The sequence below is a fragment of the Paramisgurnus dabryanus genome, chromosome 18, assembly GCF_030506205.2.
Source record: "Paramisgurnus dabryanus chromosome 18, PD_genome_1.1, whole genome shotgun sequence".
Classification (NCBI taxonomy): Eukaryota; Metazoa; Chordata; class Actinopteri; order Cypriniformes; family Cobitidae; genus Paramisgurnus; species Paramisgurnus dabryanus.
In genome coordinates, this window is record NC_133354.1 from 15,017,179 (window position 1) to 15,041,595 (window position 24,417).

The following is a 24,417-nucleotide window of genomic DNA, read 5'->3' on the forward strand; positions in this document are numbered from 1 at the left end:
AACTTGATGGGTTAATGATGACACAATTTTCCTTTTTGGATGAACCGTCCCTTTAAATAGTTTGAACCTGTTGTATTGAAAGATGAAAAAAAATATATAAAATACATTATTATCAGTTCTGGGTAATCAAACCTCAGAAAAATATTACTACCAATCAACAGCACTACATTGTATCATTTAATATGTTTAATTTCAGTTTTCAAGTTTTAGATTGTTTTATGCCATGAATTTTCTTAAGTGGGCCGCAAAGGCATTGCACACTAACCTACACAAAAGCGGCACATTCCAAAAAGTTAGAGAATCACTGCATTAGTTTATATATTAACCAACTAACAATGAACAATACAGTATACTGTATGTTTACAGCATTTATAATCTTTGTGTTAATACATATAGTTGTTAATGAAGAATGTTCGTTCTTCATTAACTAGTGTTAACAGAGACAGCTTTTAATTTGATAAAAAAAATGTTAGTAGGCCTAAATGTTGAAATTAACATTAACTAAGGACAATACATGTGTAGAAGTATTGTTCATTGTTAACTAATGTAGTTACCTACTGTATTAACAAATAGAACCTTTTTGTGTTACCAAAATAAAATTCAAAGAAATGTAAATTTGTAAACCACAACTTTTGTTATAAGGTCACTTTTACTATTATACTGTAAATCCATAATGTAACTCCAGTCATTTTACTGATCTCAGATTAGCAAAAAATACATTACGGTTTATAAATTACCTGATTGGTACATCCTAAACCGGTTTCAATATATCTGAAAACAAAGAATAGGACTGCAGATTGACTGAGCAATTAAAACAGTGCTTTAATGGTTAAAAATATTTTGGAATACATAACAAAATATACATATAAAACATGTCTTATTTTGATAATGCCAGTAACAAATCAATTGACAAAATGTTGATCACTGAAGCCAGAGACACATTTGTACTAACTAACTTACATGTTGTTTTGTAACATTTCAAATACAATACATAAAAATAATTTCTTCATACATATATTTTTTTCATAGCACACAGATGATAAAAAAATAAAAGTGAGCATATTTGAAGCAGCATCTTTTTTTGTACAGTAATTGAGATGTTAGCACCCTGTGTGGTTTAGGGTTGTACTGAACATCTCAATGTAGTGCATAAAAAGCAAAAATTTTCAATGAATGTTGTTGAAAATGTTCTGCCTTTCCCATCTAACCCCATAATATTTATACAGAAATGGGAGTAAATTCAGGTTGAAGGCACATGGAAATGAATTTAAAATTCTTAACAAACAACAGATCATTCACTGCCATTGGCGAAACGGGACACTGTTAATCCCAGACAAAATACAACACTTAACTCTACATTGTAGAGGTGTGTTAATCAAGGTACACAGTCCATTGCGAGGTTCTTTGTGACTTCACCCTGTCTGGTCATAATTCTCTACTGCATCCTTCTGTGGCAAATCTTCAATAACGTCTTCACTTTGTTGGACATCCACAGATGAAGCAAGATGGTAGGGCCCATCATTAGTTCCACATGGCTGATCTGCTGTGTTAGTCGGTACAATGTTGAAAATGATAAAACCGAGTATGATCACCACAAAAGACACAATGTACAAGCCTGAGAACTGTGGAGCCAAAAGGAAAAAGAGAGACAGAAGTGATTAGTACTAGACAGTAAATCTAATATAAAATGTGCAAACATTCTGTAAAATTATCATTTGGCATAAAGATTGTGTCAAATATTGGAAGAGAATCTACTTCTGTCCAATTTATTGATTCTCAGAAATGTAATCTTCAACTTACATTGTAGTGAAACAGAAATAAGCCACAGAAGAGACTGAAGAGGTCAGCTGTCAGCAGTGAGAGGTTTACTGCTGTGGCGCTTGTCATCTTCACCACTATAGGCATGTAACTGTACAGCCCATACATGCACACGGTATAAGCCACAAAGAGCAGACCTGAAATAAGAAGAAAGATTGATAAATAAAGAAGGCGACAAATAACACAATTTATCTTACAAGACCTTTCCTCTCATTGAGATCTAGTACTAACACGTCACAAATAGTATCATTTTCAGAACTAGCTAAGGATTGCAAATTATGGCTAGATAATTATAATAATAGAAAAGTTAAGAAGTACTTTTGAGTATGAGCTACTTACATATACTCAAGTCCCATGTGATGGCAGTTATAGCTTTGGGTTCAAGAATAGCCCTTAAAAGTAAAAGAAACAAAACAATTGACAACTTTAGCTTGATTTCTGTTAAATGGTACTCAGCTGTACAGATGCATCATGGTCTAGAGTCTAGACTACAAAATGATGACAAGACTGTATAAGCAGCAACATAAGTATTAAAGGAACAGTATGTAAGAAATTTATATCAATTAATCATTAAATGGCCCTGACATGTCACTAGACATTAAGAAATCATTTTCATTTCAAATACTTATATCACTGACAACAGTGGCATAACCGGGATATTATCATTGAAAAAGTGGAGTTGCAGCCCTCAACTGATGTTTATGTTGTCCTTTTGTATATTGGCCACCAGCTGTGTGATTGCAGTACCAGTTTTAGCCACATGTTTTGTGATTGCAATACCAGTTTTGGCCACAATCCTACATACTGTTCCTTTAAGTTATGTTATATTAAAAACTCAAGACAATTGAAACATACTAAATGATATAAAAGTTGCATACTCAAATTGCACAATAAAACAAAATTTAATAAGCAAAAAGGCAAAGTTAACTTTTAAATAACTATACATTTTGTTCATACCAACAACAACATGAAACTGTGAGAAACTTACATTTGCACACCACTGATGATGGTCCCAAAGAATCCCATCATGCCCAAGAACTCAATCCTGGTCAGGTTTTTCACCGTGTATTCCTGACAGAGATTTGACACTGCATACAGAGCTGCACTTACTAACACAAGTCCATCCCCCAACAATACATTACTATCTGCATTGAGAGGAAAAGAAAAACACAAAATATGCAATAAGGCGTCATTACGCAAACTTTCCAGTTTTTTTTGTATTTATAGGAGTAGTCCACTCCCCAGTAGATGGGGCCTATTGACTTACCATAGTATTTTTTTCCTACTATAAAAAGTCAATGGACCCCATCTTTAAAGTGGACTACTCCTTTAAATTAGGTGCCATATTAGCTTAAATGGCTATTGTATATAGCAAATATAGATAATAATCAAATTGACCAATCAAAATGAAGTACTTCAGTACGTAATGGAATAAAAGACATGCTTCCTATTTCATATAGGCTTATGTCCCACTTCCTCATCTCTGGCAAGAATAATATAAAGATTTGGAGCAAACGATTCATGAAAAAAGCCTAGTCAATTTATAAATAAACACGCAAGTACTGCAAACAGGAATGCCTTTGTGTTTACTTAAAGGTATTGCGGAGGATTTTCTTTTTCTGGGTGGATCATCAAGACCATTGGTCCTCCTAGTTGTCAATCAGGAGTGTTGCGCAAGTGCATTTTTTTAAAAAGTGTAGAAGGCGGTTCTTTTCTAAAATTCGAGAAAATCCTCCTTTAATTACTTAGTACTAAGTACTCACTTGAGCCTTGATCTCTTCCCGCCAGCAGATCTGCTCCCACCATTGAACCAACTCCAAGCATGCACAGAACCACAGCGATGAAATGCAATGGCCTATAGCGGGTCTTCAAGAAGATCCATGACAGCACCATCAGTACCGGGATTACAAAGCAATCCAGAAGCTACAACAACATACAACAGATGGATTTTAAGGCTGCATGGGATACATGAGGCTACTGTATAATAAATCTGTTTAACTTGAGAAACATACTTTCAGGATAGTCTTTTGTGGCGTATATACCAAATAAATGGGCAAAATATTTGTACCTGTATACTTGTAAGGGTAGTGTACTGGTACGCCAACACAACTGTGTAGTTGGCTTCCACGTCCGTAAGCGCCACCAGCAAATAATTCAACCACTTTCTTTTTAGGATTTGAAAAATATTGCTTTCCCCTACATTAAGAAAACTACAGGTTAGTCATTTATTGGACCATATTTTCTACTGAAGACAAGATATAGTAAGTTTTTTTAGTTGAGGAAACTCAAACAATTTAGCTATCCAGACACACTGCTATGAAATGCAGAGAAGAATATTAAGCTGATTTGCTTTAATTGTTGGGAAACTACCTTTTCTGAATGCCAAGACTAAAGTGTAGGTAAGCAGCAAAAGAGTGTAATTGAGAAAGCTTTGCAACATTGGCGTCGCCACCTTAGCTTCCGACAAATATTGACATGTAACTGCCGTCCCACAAATCAGCATGGACAGGGCTTGACCCATCAATATAGTCTTGAAGAGGTGCCTGCAAATACAACGACAAAATGTTATTTGTTTTTTTTGGAGTGCTTTAACTTTTGCCAACGATTATCATAAACATCTTCAAAACACAGATTATTCAAAACGTTTCATTGCGTCTGCCAACTATTGCAGATTATAGTTTATAAAATAACTACATAATAATTTTTAAAGAAACGGTACACAAAAAAGGACATTTTTAACATCTCACCATGTAAACACATCTCTCAATGTGCGATTTTGTGGACACCCCCAGCGTCTGAGGGTTCTCCAGCTTCCACATTCAGAAGAGTTTTCTCCAGCTTCACAATCCATATTTCAGACACATAGACCTGGAAAATACAGAGAACAACTAAATTAGGTTTAATGCGGAGTCACATGCCCAGAATAATGATACCCAGAGGTTATAATCTCTTCAGGAATTTATACCCTACTGTGATACACGGTGCTTAAATTGCATTTAAATGTTAAAAGACTTGAAAAACAAATATATGAACCAAAATTACATCTAAAAGACGGGCATAAAAGGTGCACAAATATGCTCTACATATTACAGAATTACAAAGTAGTTAAAAAAGCACCGGATTTAAAACGACTGCACGTGCTAAAGAATGTCCTTAAATAAGAATTTTACAATGACAAAGACTTTTACATTTATATTTTTAAATATGTGTGGATAAAAAGGTGCTGTGTTTACATGCGCAGTCTAGTACGCCAATCATAAATGTGGTTTAACAGGAAACATCTGCGATTGTTTTAACTTGCAGCAGGTCTAGGAAATAATTTTACTAAAGAACACGTGGCGACCTGTCACACTTTAGGCATTGTTGAGCAAAACAAATAAATCCTTGATCGCAAAATCAAACCATACAGACCACCAAAAAAGGTCAATTAACCACGTTGCATTTGTACCAGTGTATATAACGTAATGTTTTAATGACACGAAACATTTACACCTTCCTAGAGATAGCCACGCTGCTAAGCTAAAAAACACAACATAGCATATCACATACACAAGCTAAATGCTAAGAGTGAAAAGGCGGTGTGATAAATACCTGATAATAAGCGATTCGTTATGTCCATAGTTCACGAATACTCGAAAAAAATAATTGCTTTGATCTGAGCATCTTTTATTAAAACGAGGGATCACAAACGCTGTCAGTCAATCTTAAGCCCCACCCATGTATTAAACAGCCAATAGGCGCTAACCTTAACTTCCCTTTTATTAAACTCTGACCAATGGCAGAGACGCATGTTGTTTCCGGTTCATTTTTCGGGGTATTATTTTTCTAGGCACTGATTTAAAGTACAGTAACGATGTGCAGTAAAATTTGGTATCCTAAATCGTTCTCGCATATATTTATTACAATAATAATGAAGATCTGTAATGTTGCAATATCGGCATTGAAAGGTTACATTTGTTTCTAGAAATGATTTTGGCTCACTATCTGTACCTTCAGGTAGGCTTTCAGTTTTTTGGGGGGGGGGGGGGAGAGTACACATCGTGTCCTCGGGCAGAGCAGCTGGTTTTATTGTTTGTCTGTCTGACTGCCAGGGCACAATTGGTGTAAGAACAGAGTTTGAGAGAAATCTTATGAATCCTTATAAATTCCACTCTGACACTGTACTGTTTTTAGTACAATATTACAACAAGAACATATAAGCCAGCTATATTTATAGTTAGGTTTCTTTATGGTAATCTTCTTTCAAGACCTAATGTGTACATTTTACAAACAGTTGTGTGACTGTTTGTACTACTTAAAAAGGTTTGCAAAATATATTATCAGATCTGGTCTGGTCTACATCCGTACAGCTGATCATAATGGAGGACCTGAGAAATAACTCTCAAGGATAAGACAATTTGTGTGACCCAGACTAAAAAAACAATGTGATAAAGGTTTATCACACATCCTGGGTGCTTTAAAACTCATTTTATCAAGCTTTCTTGTTTCCTTTAGTTTCTTATCATCAGCTCCCTTGCAACCAAACCAAAAACATCACGAGACTGCACAGGGAAAAACATGGCAACGTCTAATTTATTAAAGGTATGAGCTCCCTAAATTGAAGAATATTGCATCTTTTGTGTGTCTCTGAACGTTATGACAGCGATTGTACGGTCCAGTTAATGTCCACTTATTAGTAAATCGCTTAAAAACGACATTGGTTTCAGTGATGTGAATGCTTCTGTTCACTGCACAGCCACAGACAACTGCTATGATCAGACTGCATTGGATGAACCAAATAAAAATATTATGCATGGCACAGATAATATTTCTGATGTAAAGTGCAAATCATAACTCAAATGACATCTTTTGCAGACTGTACACATCCTTAATAAATAGTACATGCATCTCCATTTCGCAAGTGTACTCCAAACAGCATTAGATTACATTAAGCATCATGCTTAATCTCCATTTTAATCTCATCTCTGTTTTTATTAATGCAGGTTGGGTATGGAAATACAGCCAAAGTCTAAATGTCCAGAGCTGCTGTGATATGCTACTTAGAAAGACTCATTTAAGCAAAAAAAAAAAAAAAAAACACTCACCTCAGAGGAGATTGAAGTCAAGCTAAAGGAAGTGGTAAGTAAGTGGGCAGAGTGTCCATTTATTTGCCTTTCATTGTGGAAATATTGTTTTGCCATCTAATGTCGTGTACCGATTGTAGCTCTTGGTTCTAAAGTATGTTCAGAACAAAGACGTCTTTATGAGGCCCACCTGACATCCAGACTCATTCTTTACATTTCTGCTGACAGTGAGATGGAGGAGAACATGATGGAGTGGTTCAGGGTAAGAGTGCTTGAACCTGTTCAAAATATGAACAAATTAGGAAATTTTCTGATGCTGTAATAATCTTTTTAGGAGGTTGGAATGCTGGCTGATTATGTCAGCAAGCCGGCCAGAATGTTCTAGGACATTCAATTATTGGAAGATATGAATCAGTCATTCAAGGAAATGCACAAACACAATAAACTTGCATTATCAGGTCTGATATGCCAGCTCTGAACCGCACCTCATCCTAATTCTCTTGGATGTCTAAATATATCAGTTTGACTTTTTCTATCTGTCTTGACTACAGCCAAATCTGTCAATATGAAGATCTTAAATGCTGGAGCGTGGTCTTGTAGTTCAGAAAAAGTGTTTGTTTCTCATTTCTGAAGTCAAGGAGTTTTACAAGAAGAACCACCGCGGCAGGAAATGCAGGCAGCTTCTACATTGTCTATGACATCACATCATGCTCCACTTCTTCTAAAAATAAGGGAGTCCTTCAACCGGGTTTTGTCCAAATTTGTTTGATTGTGCAATTTGTTTTGTCACCAGTGAACTTTGTTTTGAAACTTTCATTTAGTTTTGTAAAGACTAGAGAATGTATCTTCTTTGACATATTTATAGAGGTTCATCATGTCAAGGGAACAAGCCATGTTTGATCTCACCTGTTACACTGTTTTCTGTCTCTAGATCTCTTTTAAGAATAAAGTCAGGCAATTTCATTTAGAGGTCACGACATTCCAGTTAGCTGTTCTGTTTGCCTGGAACCAAAGACCCAGGGTGAAGACATGTTTTGAAAACCTGAAACAAGCCACAGAACTTCCAGATGCGGAGCTGCGCTGGACTCTCTGGGTAATGGAGTTCTTATCTTTATGAAATGTAAGCTAGGAGAACATGCTGTGGACATGAGGAAGAGTTTAATCATAATAAAATTATTAAAAATAAAATAGCACAATGTCTAACTGAATACTGCCTAAATAATTTTTTCTGTTCATATGTAGTTCCTTGTAGCCTTCCCAAACTAAAACACCAGGTGCTGTCGCTTGATCCTGGGGCGGGCTCTCAAAAAAGACTTCACTGAAGGCATGTCGTTTTAGATCAACCAAGAATTTTCTTTAATGTAAGTTCAGTATGTCACTGGCTTTATATGTATGCATATAAAGTAGATTTTCATTACATTAATATTTATATATTAATAAAAGGGAATACATTAATAAAAAATGCCTGGACTACTTTATCATTCCTTATGTTGCATGTTATAACAGAACTCAGTCTAATTAAATGATATGTTCTGCACAGAAAAACCTTAAAAGTTCAGAAGATCAATTTTTATTGGTCGATTACAACTCACCACAGAGAGAATGCGTGAAAAAGAAAATGAGGGCAGAGTGCAACTGAGGATATCATGCACCCAAGTTTAAAGTTATTGCACATATCATTTGCAACACAATAACCCTCATTATCAGTCTTCGATAATCTCAACATGTTTTTTAAATATGATCTATAGTCAGAATTCCCACAAATTTTGTATATTGGTTCGAAGTTGATGGCATCTGACGTCTTTGCATCCTTTTAAAAGTGTTGGTATTTATAGACATACTGTAGTATTCAGAGAAAACACAAATCTTTACAAGATAGAATGTATTTAGATTATTTGTTTTTCAGACATGCTGTAGTACTTAAACAAGTAAATTGTCACCATTTTTATTATGTATGCAGAAAGCCATTATGCAGATCATGAAGATGAGGAAGAGGATCAGATATGCACAGCTGCAGACGGAGCTAGTGAAGATACTGAAGAACATGTTTTTTTACCCCAGAAGAAGATGATCAAAGAGGAGATTGAGTGGTCGATAGAACACAAGAACATCAAACGGGACGAGACTGACATTAACACCTTATCTACATGGCATAGCCGACCATGCCCAGTGCATTCTGGGACTTTTTTTAGACATTTGCTCTCCTTTGGAGCATTTTAAAATTTCATCAGCCTGGCCTGCTGGATAATGAACTAGACTTATCTCATAGCACATCATGCTAACAAATTCCTGCCTTTACAAAAACCTGAAATGACTTAAAAGGTACTTTGGGGGATAGAAGAGTATAGTGAGCAGAATTTTGTGTTGCTTATCAATGTAATGCATAGAGGCAGCTCCGACACATGTCAGCAATTCAATTTCGGCCAGCACAACTGCGTCTGGTAATTAGGTTTTGTTGTCTTCGTCTTCAGTGCCTTCAGCATTTTTTTATTTTCTGAAGAAGCCATCCTGTTGTGTTCATTTTCAGTTTACCGCTGGTTTATCAAATTAACCTAGGTTTGAACATCCAGGTGCAACAACACACGCTTTCTCCTTGGTTTATGAAAATGAATTCACGTTTAAAGCCGTTTCATTTCTCTTGTCAATCAAATTGTCTTATTGATTCGCAGCATTGTATGAGATGAAAGTGTTTAGTGGAAAAAAGTTTACATTTATTGCATTTTTCCTCAGTAATTCTACTACAGGTACGCCGCTACACTCTTAAAAACAAAGGTGCTACAATATATGTCTGTATTAACCTGTAGATTGGATGATGATGAAAAATAGGCTTTTTTTAGAAGTGGAGCTGCCAGAAGTTGGAGGGGAGTTGTTTACATAATACCTTTTATATCAACATCCCTAAATATATTTGTATGTGGATTGACTTACAGAGATGACTTATTCACCACCGCATAACTAGTGATGTGTGCTAAACAAAGTAAATAGGGCCACATTGATTCCATGTGATCTTGGTTCTTTATAGAAACCACACAGAATGACAGATAACATTTTAGATACCTTTATTTAACCCTTTCAGACCCTGCGTCCACTGGAATGTACATCACATGTTTTGTTGTTTAAATCAATACAAATCTGACCAACCAATCAAAATAAAGCATACACACCTGAAAAACCAGGTCTGAAGGGGTTAAGAACAGTCTCTGGTTAGTGTCTCTAGTGGTAGGTTAGAAATGTACACTGCCGCTGTCCATGGTGCTGATAATACGACATTAGCTTTAATAGAAATAAATGTGTTTTATACAAAGTTATGCTGTTGAATTTAAAAAATAATCCTCCAGTTATTGTTGCAGTGACATATGCCAAGGCAGTGCGTGTCTATCTGGGTATATATGAGTGTCTACCCCGTCGCACATGCTCAGACCAGGACTCCCCCTTCGCTCGTAGGCCCCTCCCAGACACGCGTGAGAGTGGGGATCCGCTAGAAGAGCCTCAGTTGCACGGGACCGCACGAGCATCGTTGGATCCCGGGAGGACCGGAGAGAGAGAGACGCTACCGCGGGACCGGAGTTGTGCTCAGGTATTGCCTTATTTCACTAGCCGTGCGATATAACCATTATTTTTTTCTTTTTTTAGCGTTATGTTACATTACACCGATTGTAACCATTTAAAAATGCAAGACTATCGAATTGAGCGCGAATCATTCTGGTTGGCGACTGATTTACGTTTATCGTCTCGCGTTCTCAGCGCGCGAGGCAAATCTTGTCACTTGACGGGACGCGTGAAGCGAAAAACGATTTTAACCACAATTTTTAAACAAGATTGAAGCCACGCTTGGTAAATTAAAGCCTCTCATCACTTCGGTGCATTCAGGCAAGACAGATCCGAATTGACACCATATTTTTAACTAGTTGTAGAAATACATCGATATTTAGCAGTTGACGTGCCTTTAACATACGTTAATAAAGGAGTTAAAAGACTGTGCAGTCCTTTAAAACATGTTTTACATCAAAACGACTTGCTGTATAGGACTGTATGACCTAATGCCATGTTTGTATTTCAGTCATTAAACCTCCTATAGTGCAGTATATTTTGAATAGAGCACATTGTGAAATGGTGATGGATTCAGCAATGCCTTTACGCACAATCTGTGTTTCCTATTTAAAGTGGTTTAGAGTGATTCGAGGCATAAACTATATGGCTAGTGACATCATGACATACTATATGTATTCATGAGGAGGATATAGTGACGTGATTGGGATACCCTGAAATGGGCATTGTGGGAGGGGGTTTTCATAAAGCCCTTTTGGTGCACTGGTGCACTCCGTTTCTTTGCCAGTTATCCATTGCGACTCCCTGTTTTGCTCTCTCTCTCTCTCTCTCTCTCTCTCTCTCTCTCTCTCTCTCTCTCTCTCTCTCTTTCTCGTTTCATCACACTGTTTAGATTTTCTTCTTTTGCTGTTTCTGTATCATGGCATCATGGTTGTTTCAACCCATGGTTGGGTAAAATATGGTCAAGCCTACATTTAAATTAACCTATCAGTCTATGGCTGGGTTTTCATATATTACCCAAACCATAAGTTTAAACAACCCACCATTTTCACAGTGCATTTTCCTCTTGAATCACTCTTATTTTTCTCCACTCTGCACACATTAAGTGTGATGCTTAATAGAGCTGAGCCCATAAACCACATCATTCCATTAACCCGCTTGTGAAGTTTTATGAGATAGTGGTCCATAAGTTAGGTGGGAGACAGAGTCAGAAGGTCCCATCTATCTGTAAATTGACTGTGCACATAAAAATGGCCATTAGACTCACATAGAGTCCATATACAAAGACTACACATACACCATGCCAACATACTGTGTCAGGTCCAAGCCTTCTTATACAACAGGTACATAGGTATGATGTTCCTTTAGCTCAGAGCATTGTGTTAGGGACACAAAGAGCACTCTTTGATCTCCAGGATCACTTTGGATAAAGTGTCTGCCAAATGCATTCAGTAAATATCGTTATTTTTGACAAAATTACTACTATAATCATTCTAGTAATCACATGAGTTTCTCTTTCAAGCATCAGGACTTTTGAACTGCTTCATCACTTCAGGAGGTAGAGTGGGGCGAAAGAATTTGCCCATGTTGTTGTCTCATTGATGTCACGAATCAGTCAAGGGATCAGGCCAGGCACCATCTGCTGTGTTGGCTGTCCAACTGCAGCATTTTCGTTTCCCCAGGTGCTCTAGTCAAGTGTGCGATCCAGTTTACAGTAACACAGTGTAGCAAACTACTGATCATGCATCCGCAAGTTCTCAGTAAACACGGCTTTTCATCCCTAACTAATTTTTTTGTTTTTTTGCATTACATGCAAATATAATAACTATGGTCGTTGTCATTGCCGATTATCAAAAATGGTTTGAACATCCTGCTTTTGATACAGTTTGAGCTTCACGACCAGTCTCTATGTTTTTATATCAGAGCTGGTCTAAGCAGAAATGTGCCCTTAGAATGACATAAGCTGGGTGTTTCTGTCATTAGTGCAGAGAGCGGACGAAAGCTGAAGACATAATTTATCATTTTGAAGGTCTGGGAATGGAGATGAATAATTCACCGTAGCTCTGCTCTGCTCTCGAAAGCAGCCGCTGAGAGAACTGTGATTGACAAACTGCTCGTTCGCTTCAGAGAACACACCAAAGACAGCCGAAAAGATCCTTTTCTCCGATTGCTCTGAAAAACAGATGCAGTGTGATTTCGGTACAAGTTTTCTTCATTTGAACTACTTTCAAACTTTTGAATAGCACTTGCAGACTCATTCAGTCAAAAATGATATTCCCCAGTTAATAAAAGAGAGATCCAACACACTTATCACAGTAGGCATTGCTCTTACAATAAGAGCAGCACTGAGTCACGGTGACATCGCTCCTAATGTTCGATTGTCCCTAATGTCTGACTTTATCATACCCTTCTGCAGTCAGAGAAAGTGTGTCTTGAAGATTACCTGCTAGACTAGAGAGCTATGATGCTTGCAGTCTCTATAAGATAGCAGAGATTTGTCAAGGCTAAATGTATTTATTTGAATTGATGCTTGATTTGAGATTGTGGTCTCTCCTGTGGAGTCTTTGGTCCATGATTTAGTATCGCAAGTAGTTGCAACATTTTGGGAAGTTTCCATGGAAATGATATGGAAATATTTGGGAATTGTGACAAACGGATGAAAAAATCTGATGTTGAGGAAGCTAATGTTTGTACGTGAAACAGCTTGTATTAATTACCCAAAAAAATTCAAATAAGTTCCTTAAGTTTTTCCAAAATTACAGAGCTTTTAAATTTTAATTCGCAATTACTAATTTGATTGGCTGACTGTTGTTAAAAGGTCACCTATTGTGCCCCTCTTCACAACATGTAAAATAAGTCTTCGGTGTCCCCAGACTGTGTTTGTTCACAGTTTTAGCTCAAAAAACTTTTGAGTTAAAGTGAGGACCAGTGAGTGATTTTCTCTTCTTTTGTTATTTAATTAAATTAAATGGCTTCAGCAGGTACTGTTTATGTGGCCTTAAAGGAAAACTACACCATTTTTTAATATTTAACTATGTTCTTACCTTAACTTAGACGAAGTAATACATCCCTGTCTTTTTTCAATGTGTTAGCATTTAGCCTAGCCCTATTCATCCCTATGGCTCCGAACAGGGATGAATTTAGAAGCAACCAAACACTTCCATGTTTTCCCTATTTAAAGGCTGTCACATGAGTAGTTACACGAGCAAGTATGGTGGCACAAAATAAAACGTGGCGATTTTTTTTAACGGGTAAAAAATTAGAACTATATTGTATGGCGGAAGAGCACTTAGTTTGCAGCACTTCGACCTCTGGCACAGTAACATCATCACTCCTGTGAACTCCCCCTTCGCGTTCAAACTTAGTTTGAGGAGGAGTGATTATGGTGGGTAATATTTAAAATAAGATGAACGTCAGAAAATTACAGAGGTCCAGTTCATGATGTCCATGTTTGTACAGTGTCTTGCACTACACTATACACTCACATAAAGGATTATTAGGAACACCATACTAATTCTGCGTTTGACCAGCTTTCGCCTTCAGAACTTCCTTAATTCTACGTTGATTCTATTGATTCAACAAGGTGCTGAAAGCATTCTTTAGAAATATTGGCCCATATATTGATAGGATACCATCTTGCAGTTGATGGAGATTTGTGGGATGCACATCCAGGGCACGAAGCTCCCGTTCCACCGTATCCCAAAGATACTCTATTGGGTTGAGATCTGGTGACTCTGGGGGCCATTTTAGTACAGTGATTGAGACTCATCAGACCAGGCAACATTTTACCAGTCTTCAACTGTCCAATTTTGGTGAGCTCGTGCAAATTGTACCCTCTTTTTCCTATTTGTAGTGGAGATGAGTGGTACCCGGTGTGGTCTTTTATGGTTGTAGCCCATCCGCCTCAAGGTTGTGCGTGTTGTGGCTTCACAAATGCTTTGCTGCATACCTCGGTTGTAACGAGTGGTTATTTCAGTCAAAGTTCCTCTTCTATCAGCTTGAATCAGTCTGCCCAATCTCCTCTGACCTCTAGAATCAACAAGGCATTTTCGCCCACAGGACTGCCTCATACTGGATGTTTTTTCCTTTTTGCAGCATTCTTTGTAAACCCTAGAAATGGCCGCGCGTGAAAATCCCAGTAACTGAGCAGATTGTGAAATACTCAGACCGGCCCGTCTGGCACCAACAACCATGCCACGCTCAAAATTGCTTAAATCACCTTACTTTCCCATTCTGATATTCAGTTTGGAGTTCAGGAGATTGTCTTGACCAGGACCACACCCCTAAATGCATTAAAGCAACTGCCATGTGATTTGTTGATTAGATAATTGCATTAATGAGAAATTGAACAGGTGTTCCTAATAATCCTTTAGGCGAGTGTATGCTACTTCATCACCAACTGTCTCTATCTTTTTGCTGTCTTTTTCTGTGCCACAGCTGTAGGCTGAAGGATGTTCTCCTCAGTGAAGGCCTTTGAGGGGCAGCAGTACTCCACCCTCAAAAGGCAGTGTCTACAGAGTGGAGTGTTGTTTGAGGACCCACTGTTTCCAGCTGTAGATGACTCACTATTCTACCAGGGCAACAGGATCGGCCGTGTGCACTGGAAAAGACCTGGGGTAAGTGCTCAAAATGCAAAGTTCACTTTTACGTGTATTCATTGTGCAAATGACAAAACTTATGAAATACATAGTTGTGTCTTACATATACCGGTGTTACCAGGGACATGTAGGATATTTAGGAAGCTTCCAGAAGAAGGCATCTGGAATTGTATTTTTACAGAAAGAGAAAGGTTCAAATCATTCCCAATGAATCTTACAGTATATAGACTAGATGCTTGGCAAGGAAATTTATAACACACTATTCACTGCATAGATTGCCAAAAATACGATTCTTTCTCCTATTGAAAAATTGGTTTTGCTGTCAAGCCAAGGCAAAAGTAAAGGCCAGTCTTTCGTTCATCAGTCATGGAGGTCCGTCATCCATCAGTGGATGGCACCGTATTGGCCAAACTAAATCACAGGTTTTGTTTGCTTGCTGTTGTACTTTGCAATTTACAGGTGAACATCAAATGTACCTGTACTATAATACACAAACTACATGGTCAAAAATATGTACATACTCAGATCCATATGTGCTTGTTAAACATTTAATAAAAACATTGAATTTGAACACCCTTAGCAACAAGTGCACATGCACCAGATTTTATGCACCTGATCAAATGTTTGATCGATTTGAAAGGGGTGTAAACATGCTTTTGACCACCTCTTGTGCCTGGTCACATTAGATTAATGCAAAATCTCATCGGCTCAAAGGAAACAGACATCGACTCATTAAAACATCTTGATAGTTTTATTGCACTTCATTAGCTCTGAGTGGTTTATGAATGGAACTCTGTTCTGAGTTAATGACACATCGCAGCTTCTTACAATAAGCCACTGTGTAACATTTAAACTCCCATGGTCGAAAAACAGAGGGATGCTGAGGATGTGATACCTCTACCCTGTGCATGTCTCGCCCAGAGGCATACAAAGTGCCAAGCCTGTCCAAGTCAATTATTTCTTTCTTTGTCTTACTCTCTGCCTCATCTCTGCTGAAACGTTGCCCAACCCAGAGTCCTACACACACACACTTAGTCAAACACATCAGTGATATGTTCAAGTCCAGAGCGTCTGAACTGCACCCACAGCAGCTCCTGTCACCATTAATCCAGGCTATAATTGAGGCGGACCCTACAATTGTTTCTATCTGTATAGCAGGTCAGCACTGCTAAGCTAAAATCTCCAACTTCTTAATGATCGCAGTCCCAAAGCAGCAGCGGTGAATGTAGGAATACAGGGATCAAGTGCTGACAGTGCCATAGTAACATTCATTGTGGCTTAGTGATAATAAAGACCATAGATACATCATTATCATGCACAGACTGTTTCTGAATCTGATAGAAGTGATTGTAAAGAAGGGGCTGCGCTTTAAGGTTTGATGAGGTTGTTTTCATTCTATTGCCTTTATCACAATCAGTTCTCGTCAAGTAATGTCTGTCTTTTCACTGTGTGTCTTTATCTTTTAACCACCTGCCGTTCGTTTTCTTTGTTTATAGTGATTACTTTTGGTCTTTTGGTCATTTTTATTAATAGTATCGCTCAGGCTCAGAGAGGATGGGAAATGATGAGGGGAAGATGAGAAATGGGATAGGCAAATGTTACAAGCAAGATTTAAAGAGCACTTATTTTCCGATTTTACATTTCCTTTGGTGTGTATTAGTACATGTTAACGATATGCAAAAAGTACATACCCCAAAGTAAAAACGAGTTATCGCCTCCAACTTAAATCTCTTTTTACTCGGATTGTAGCCAACAGTTTACTTCCTCTGCCTGTTGACGTAGACAAGACCGACATAATCATAATTCCTCCCCCTAAGGACAGCCTTTAAATTAACTCCTGTTAGCAACCAAATCTTTCAAACATGGTAAGGAGCGAAACATTTCCGGTTGACGTCAGAAGTATTCAGGCCATTCACAACGTACAGGTTAGCTGGCCAATCAGGGACACAGAGCTTTTTTTACAAAATCAATGCATTTGAGGAAGGCATGATATCTGGGGCTAGAAAAATGTACAGTATGTGAAAAAATTATGTGTTTTTAACCATAAACCACGCAAACACATTGTATTATACCAAATACACAAAATAATTTTGTTTTTTAGCAATGAAATAGGTGCACTTTCAACATGAGCAGCATTCATTAGGCTAGAGTGCAGCTCTGACTTATTTTCGTGTATTTTTCAATTGTTAGGCTATTGTATGCCTTGTTATCTCATATCAGAATAAGAAATAAAGAAATATCAAAATAAGTCAAAATAAGATTGTTTTCTGAATATGTATTTTAAGGATTTTTGGTTCCTGTAGCTAAATTGGTAGAGCACTGTGTTAGCAACACTACACGTTGTGGGTTTGATGCCGGAAAAACATGGATTAACTTAACAACCTCAACCTTAAATTTACTGTATGTCGCTTTTTAGAAAAGACATTAAAGGGGACAGAGAATGAAAAACCATTTTTACAGTGTCTTTGTTGAATAATGGTAGTCTACCCGCATTCACAAACATACAAAAAGTCCTAGACATGCTAAACATCTCAGTATCATAGAAATTCCTCTTTTAGAAATGTCAGCCAGAAAACGGCCCAATCTGAAAAACTGATGTCTATGACATCACAGGCATCTCACTGCCCCTCCACTTTAAAATAATTGGCTACATTTTTTGAGTGGCAGCAATGTCAGCCAATCAGTAATGAGATTGCAAGTTAAGCCAGTAGGGGGAGCCAAATAGGTGCAAAACCACTTGTTTAAATCCCCCACCCTAATAGAGCTATCTGAGAGAGGTTTTTAGGAAGCTTCTAAGGCATTACAGTTGAAGAAAAAAAAATTTTTGTCTACATGTCACATCACAGAACAAGGATAAATACCCCATTCAATCATTCTATGTCACCTGTAAGGCATTAAGGTAAATGCTGGTGATTTTCTTAAGAAATATCTGCTTTTGTGTTACAAAAAAGGTAGCATAAAGTATGACAGAATTTTTATTTTATTGTTTTTGTAATCAGTCAACATAGGTAGAGTCATAGTTGAGCACTTTGACATGTTTCTTGTCCCATTTTTGATCTGTAAAATAAAATGCTTTGATCTTGCTTGTTTGACTTGTATGAAGACATTGCCACAAAACACACTTAAGTAAAAATGAATGCCATTGGTAGCTTTAATGCAGTTCACCTACTTTTTTCTTTGTCTTTCTCCCATTTGGGTTCTTAGTCCTGCTGTTTTAAATATGTATCATCTCTTGCTCCATCACCCCCCCACCCACCCCTCTCAGAACGTTCTTCTATCCTTCCCTGTTCCCCAGTTTGTTGTCACCTCTCTGCACCAAAGAGAAAAAAGGCTGCATTTATGAGCTGGAGCCAGTGAGTTGGGTAGTAGACGGTCATTTATCCTTACTGGTGTCTGGGCTGAGCAGAATTTGTGTTCAATGAATCTGTAATTGGCCTGGTAGTCTGATCTGTCTGAGAGGGTTCACAAAGCCATTAATTACTGTTACACAATTAAGAGAGTGTACATTCATGATGTACTGTGTTCACACCCATTAGGATGGTCCTTATTTTTCAACTTTTAAAAGTTCATGCTCTCACCCCACCAATATGTTTTAATAAATAAATAAATAAAAAATTGGCAAAATCTTTTCAATATTAATGAATATTTAGAGGTTGCTCAAGAGCTTTGAAGTTAAACACATTCACATATTATGTGATACTTTGTGCTAGCATGTTTAATTGTTTAATATATACTTATGGCAGCAATGGACTAATTTGACCATGCTCCATGCAATTAAAACTCCTGTTTTAGTTGTGATATGTCTTTCAGAGCAAGAAAGCCTCAGTGTGTATGAAGCACAATAGACAACAATATACACAATAGACAATAGACAATGGCTGAAGCAACACGAATCAAGTCTGCTATATGGTTACTCGGATCAGAAGAGAAATAACTGGAACAAAGTTACTTTCCAGGAAGCAAGTTTTATACGTAACGAGTTCTTGATTGTGTCGTTTGTTTAGTGTGTTGTGATTCGATAGCAGCTTAGCTTGCCGTTAGCTTAGCTGGCAACTGACGTATTCCTGTGGGTGGAGTTTAGTCAAAAAAGAGGTGATATTTAAAGGATCTCTTGACAGAAATGCAATAAAATATACATTATCAGTGGTGTTTAAAGACCTTACAAAATAAACTGTATTGTTTTATTACCTTAAAATTAGCTGTTTTTTATAATATATACACCGCGGGCAGGGTGCGATTTGCCGGGGGGGATGCGTGGGATTTCCCCCTTTCTGGTCAATGTATCCCTGCCTCTGCTTAATTATTTTTATCCCTGGTGGGGATAAATTTATCCCCCCCTCAAAGTGATCAGTGCTACTACACTTGTGGCGAGACGGATCACAAAACTTATGACTGATCCGTGGTTTGATTAAAGTCAATTTTGTTTTTAAATGCGCTGCTTTGGCTGGCTCTGATACAGCTGCCGCGCGCAGCCTCTCTGTATTATTATTCACCACTCTGCAGACTTGCTCAATGTCCCGCCCACGGCGCTATCTGATTGGTTAAAGACCAGGTTACACCTCACGAGTAGCCTATCAACACATGCGAGATGGTTATGGAGCTGTGTGTCGAAACGGTGGAAGGCAGCATATTCATCCGCATATTAATAAAGCGGGAATAAACATCACAATCTGATTATCTGTTTATGATGACAAGCAGAGTTAGTGTCCCAGTCACACCACTGAGAATGGCCGAAGTTACACGCAGATGAGGCGTTTAGCGAGGCGAGGGCGCGTCCAGTTTGCGCAAATGAGGCTAAGTGACTAACACATAATGCATCTGTCTTTTCTATCATTTCACTGTAGCTCCGCATTGCGGTGTAAAGTTAATATTATTACTTTAAAAGCAGCAGTAAAACTGTTTCTACTGTAATGGTTTAACTTTGCAATCAAGACATTGTTCATATTTATGTTTAAGTTGACACTACATTGTGCCATACAGTTTTGCCATTCAAGATTTAATTCTTACGCGTTTTTCGTTGTGCATGATCACAGTTCATATGTGTGGGGAAAGATAAGCTATTAGAATAAAAATATTGCGTTAGGCTGCTTCATGAGTTAATAAGAAAAAAGATTTTACAATTCCTGCAAATGCAGTGATGAGTTCATGTTCTCATTATTTATTTTTATGAATTAAAATGTTTTGAAATGTGCTGTGGACAGAGACGCATTATGTCAAGAATTATAAAAAATCGTCAATAAGCTCATAATTTGCGCTAAAATAGTCTAAATGTTAAGTTTTAAAACCATTTTAAAAAGCTGGTTATATTTTGATGTTTCTGCGCAAGTTCAGCAGACAGTGAGGTTCGGGTTTGTTCTGATCAGAGCTCGTGAGCGGAGAGCGCATTTCTGAATATTAGAAATATTTAAATTAGAAATATATAAAAAAATAATAATAATATTATAATGGATTTTTGTTAGGTCAGACAATGATTACCACATTTCTCTCTCATATTGCTCTTCATAACCACTGAAAACAGTAAAAAAAGTAAAAACTAGTGGTGGGTACAAAATAACTCATGACGAAATATGGTGGGTGCCCACCGTCGCCGAAATCGACGCCTATGAAAACATCCCCCCCTCTGTTTTTTTCACAAATCGCACCCTGACCGCGGGTCTCCTTACGTGAAAGTTGCGGCATGTTTCTACAGTAGCCCTAGATGGACAAACTGCTCTACAGAGCGCGTTTCGTCCCTGTGTTGTCTCAGACGACAACATGTTTGTCCTTTGGCAGCTACTGTATGTGTTTCTTAATTTGAGGGTGAGCTGTGGACTGAGCTGTTGGTTGCAATTCGCAATCTCACCACTTGATGCCTTAGAACCCACATTGCACCTTTAAAGGTCCTGTTCTTTCTGTGTTTTTGTAGCTTTGATTGTGTTTACAGTGCGCAATATAATGTGTTCATGTTTCACGTGTAAAAAAAAGTGGTATTTTTCACACAATTTACTTATCTGTATACCGCTGTTTTCACTGTCCTCAAAACGTGAGATTCGATAGCAGCTTAGCTTGCCGTTAGCTTAGCTGGCGACTGACGTATTCCTGTGGGCGGAGTTTAGTCAAAAACTGTTCTACTGATGTCATTAACGCAGGAAGTAAAGGGCTGTATTCCAAACCGTCCATTCACTGTAGGCTTTGAAAGGCGAATTCTATTAAAGAAAAGATATTGCCTAGCATTGAATGTTGAGCTTTAACATTTTACAGGAATTATTTATGCTATTATAGCAACATAACACACTAACTAGGGTTTACAAAATGGGATCAGAAAGAACGTGACCTGAGTATTTAAATAGCATGACATTTTGTTGCTATGTTATCAACATTTTTATTACAAAAGAAATTACCATTAGCAATGACACATTTATTTATGTAGGGTATCCCAACCAGCCACATACAGTATGAGATCAGTCTTGCCCTTCACAGCGAGTAGGGTAAAGTAATAACCCCTTGAAAATGTGCTCATAAACTTTCAGCCGCACACGTGCAAATGTATAAAAGCCTCGAACCCCAGGAGAGTTTGCCCCGTGGATGCCAATTTGGGCTGTGATTAAAAAGTGTGTGTGTGTTCGAAGAGGTGGCTGGTGAACTATAACATAAATGACCTTGCTCTTTAATCTGTCAGCTCTCTCGCTCCCTCTCAACACCCATTTACACACACACAGATACGCACAATACTCCATAATGGCTAGCAACCCACAGACATAAAGCTTTGCTCTGAAACCCAGCTTTGAAGAGAACATTTACAGACAGACAATATCTTTTCTTTTTCTCCATTGCTCTTTGTCTCAGAATCCTTTGTTCCAGAGGATACAATAGACTTGTGAAGGATGTAGAGATATTATGTCTCTGTCAAGGCTTTCAGAGCTTAAGTATTGTGGTATACAGCATATACTGTAGCAATAAGCGACTAGTTGGTTTTGTTTTTATTTAAGACGGCATCTAATAGGTGATTATTGAATAATCCAAAGTCAAAATACTTTTGAAAGTTTTAATTTGTTTCTAACGTACAGTATTGATCAAAAATCATCAAGGGTGCCATCATTCAAGTTATAATGTGCAGATATTCATTCAGATCAATAAAACCTAAAACAGGCTGGCAGATTTTCAGTTGTATAGAGGAGAGACAGCACATTTTGCCAATTTGCACACCGAGCCTATCTTCCTGTCTGTTTGAGTCAAACTTTTATATTGAATGAAGCATATGTAATATCAAGTCTGAATGAAAATCAGTCCTTTCTGTGATTGTTTTTTGTCTGTGGTCTCCATATAAAGCTTGATTCAAAGTTTCAGTGTCATCTTATAAGGGCTCTTAGTGTCTTCTTATAGGTGTGGTCTGTGTTTGGCCCCGTAAATTTGAAATCATTGCACTTCTTCCTCACACTGTGGAGGTGATACAATCTCCAGTGGATTGAGTGAGTTGTTGAGAGGATGTGAGACACAGCCGGTGTTGTCAAAATTAAATGTTGCTGGTGTGAAATCAGGGCTGAACGCGTGGCGAAATGCATATCCGGGTAGACAGGAGTGTCTTCACCTGCTGTGGAAATGATTTTGCAGAATGTGAAGAACAAATAAGAGTAGAGGCAATGTGTGAACTTGGATTGTGCATGTTTTATACATTCTGCAACTGCAGCCAGCTAAACCATCAAATTGTAAAGTCAAGTGATGTTAGCCATCCTGTATCTTCTGCCAGTTTTAGCCAGCTAGCGTTCCTGTGGTTGGCAGAGCATCGCAGTGTGAAAGGTCATTGGTTCGATCCACATATACAATCTGAAAGCATTGTGTCAAATAGGGACAAACCAAGTTTGCTGGGTTAAATTAACCCAGAAAATGTTTATATTTGACCCAACAGTGGGTTAAAACAACTCAGCATTTTAGGTTGTCCCTTTTTGAGCCAAAGCTAGGATGAAAATAGCATTTTATACAGTGTATTGATGTTTCTTTGGATAAAAATGTCTGTCAAATGTAAACTATTATATATATATCTATATAGTATATAACTACAGTACTGTAGGTGCGCCTCCATGTGCGTATACTTTACCTTACCCTACCCAATTAACAAAACCCTTTATTCATCACGATATTTATTGCATGCCTGTTTTATTAAGGTGTGTACCGAATTTTGTTTGTTTACAATATCTCCCCCATATTGCCTTTTATATGAGGGAGATTCCTTAAAATTGCCTTTCTGAGCGCATCTCCCTCATATTTTTTTTATTAATGAGGCAGGTATGTAATTTGGTATCTGCTTTGCAGATCTGGTTGTTCACATCACTCCAAACACGTTAATGTAAAAATATTCTTGTTTATTCTTTATTCTTTATTCTTGTTATATTATTTTATTCTTGTTATATTACTATTTTATTTTCGTTAAATAACAACTTAATTCTTGTCAAATAACAACTTTATTCTTGTTAAATAACAATTTTATTCTTGTTAAATAATAACTTTATTCTTTTTAAATAACAATTTTATTCTTGTTAAATAACAACTTTATTCTTGTTAAAATAACAACTTTATTTTTCGTTAAATAACGACTTTATTCTTTTTAAATAATAACTTTATTCTTGTTAAAGGATTAGTCCATTTTCTTAAAAAAAAAATCATGATAATTTACTCACCACCATGTCATCCAAAATGTTGATGTCTTTCTTTGTTCAGTCGAGAAGAAATTATGTTTTTTGAGGAAAACATTCCAGGATTTTTCTCATTTTAATGGACTATAATAGAGCCCAACACTTAATACTTAACTCAACGCAGTTTCAAAGCACTATAAACGATCCCAAACGAGCCATAAGGGTCTTATCTAGCGAAACAATTGTCATTTTTGGCGTAAGAAAAATAAAAAATATAAACTTTTAAACCACAACTTTTCTGGTCCTGAAAAGCGCCAGCTCGACCTCAAGTAAATGCGTAGTGACGTAGAGAGGTCACGTGTTACATATAAATAAATAATAAACTGACACAAAGACATTAATTAGTATCATTCGACAACGTCTGAACGGTCATCTTTCTCCACACTTGTAAACACTGGGGCGTAGTTTCGCGTTCGTCCTCTGTGACCTCTTGACGTTATGACAGATTGCGTGAGGTCGTGCTGGCGCTTTTCAGGACCGGAGATAGACAAGAAGTTGTGGTTTAAAAGTGCATTTTTTTTTTTTTAAATGACAATCGTTGCGCTAAATAAGACTCTTATGCCTCGTTTGGAATTGTTTAGAGTCCTTTGAAACTCAGTTGACAAAAACTGTTAAGTGTTGAGTTAAGTATTAAATGTTGGGCTCTATTAAAGTCCATTAAAATGAGAAAAATCCTGCAATGTTTTCCTCAAAAAATATAATTTCTTCTCGACTGAACAA

At 37.4% G+C, this 24,417-nt stretch overlaps 2 protein-coding genes across 7 annotated transcripts in view; one reads left to right on the forward strand and one right to left on the reverse strand.

Annotated features, from left to right (window-relative positions):
* Positions 1-829: 829 nt before the first annotated feature.
* On the reverse strand, positions 830-5,533 carry slc35f2 (solute carrier family 35 member F2). Its single transcript, XM_065286870.1, has 9 exons — positions 5,410-5,533; positions 4,566-4,686; positions 4,189-4,361; positions 3,887-4,014; positions 3,582-3,741; positions 2,807-2,963; positions 2,158-2,210; positions 1,801-1,955; positions 830-1,622 (listed from the first exon to the last, which is right to left on the reverse strand). Exons 2-9 carry the CDS (start codon positions 4,667-4,669, stop codon positions 1,413-1,415), a joined length of 1,140 nt encoding a protein of 379 aa, XP_065142942.1. The 5' UTR covers positions 4,670-4,686; positions 5,410-5,533; the 3' UTR covers positions 830-1,412.
* A 107-nt stretch (positions 5,534-5,640) lies between these two features.
* The window catches only part of capn5b (calpain 5b), a 36,244-nt gene continuing 17,467 nt past the window's right edge, over positions 5,641-24,417 (forward strand). For 2 of the 6 annotated variants that reach the window (XM_065286868.1, XM_065286869.1), the window contains exons 1-9: positions 5,641-5,814; positions 6,313-6,399; positions 6,801-6,936; positions 7,037-7,143; positions 7,216-7,339; positions 7,433-7,974; positions 8,124-8,242; positions 8,842-10,458; positions 14,868-15,046. In XM_065286868.1, the coding sequence (XP_065142940.1) occupies positions 14,882-15,046 (165 nt within the window). In that variant the 5' untranslated portion in view covers positions 5,641-5,814; positions 6,313-6,399; positions 6,801-6,936; ... (4 more) ...; positions 8,842-10,458; positions 14,868-14,881. Of the gene's footprint in view, positions 5,815-6,312; positions 6,400-6,800; positions 6,937-7,021; positions 7,144-7,215; positions 7,340-7,432; positions 7,975-8,123; positions 8,243-8,841; positions 10,459-14,867; positions 15,047-24,417 lie in introns of all 6 variants that reach the window. The other 4 variants (XM_065286862.1, XM_065286863.1, XM_065286864.1 and 1 more) reach the window with 4 other exon arrangements.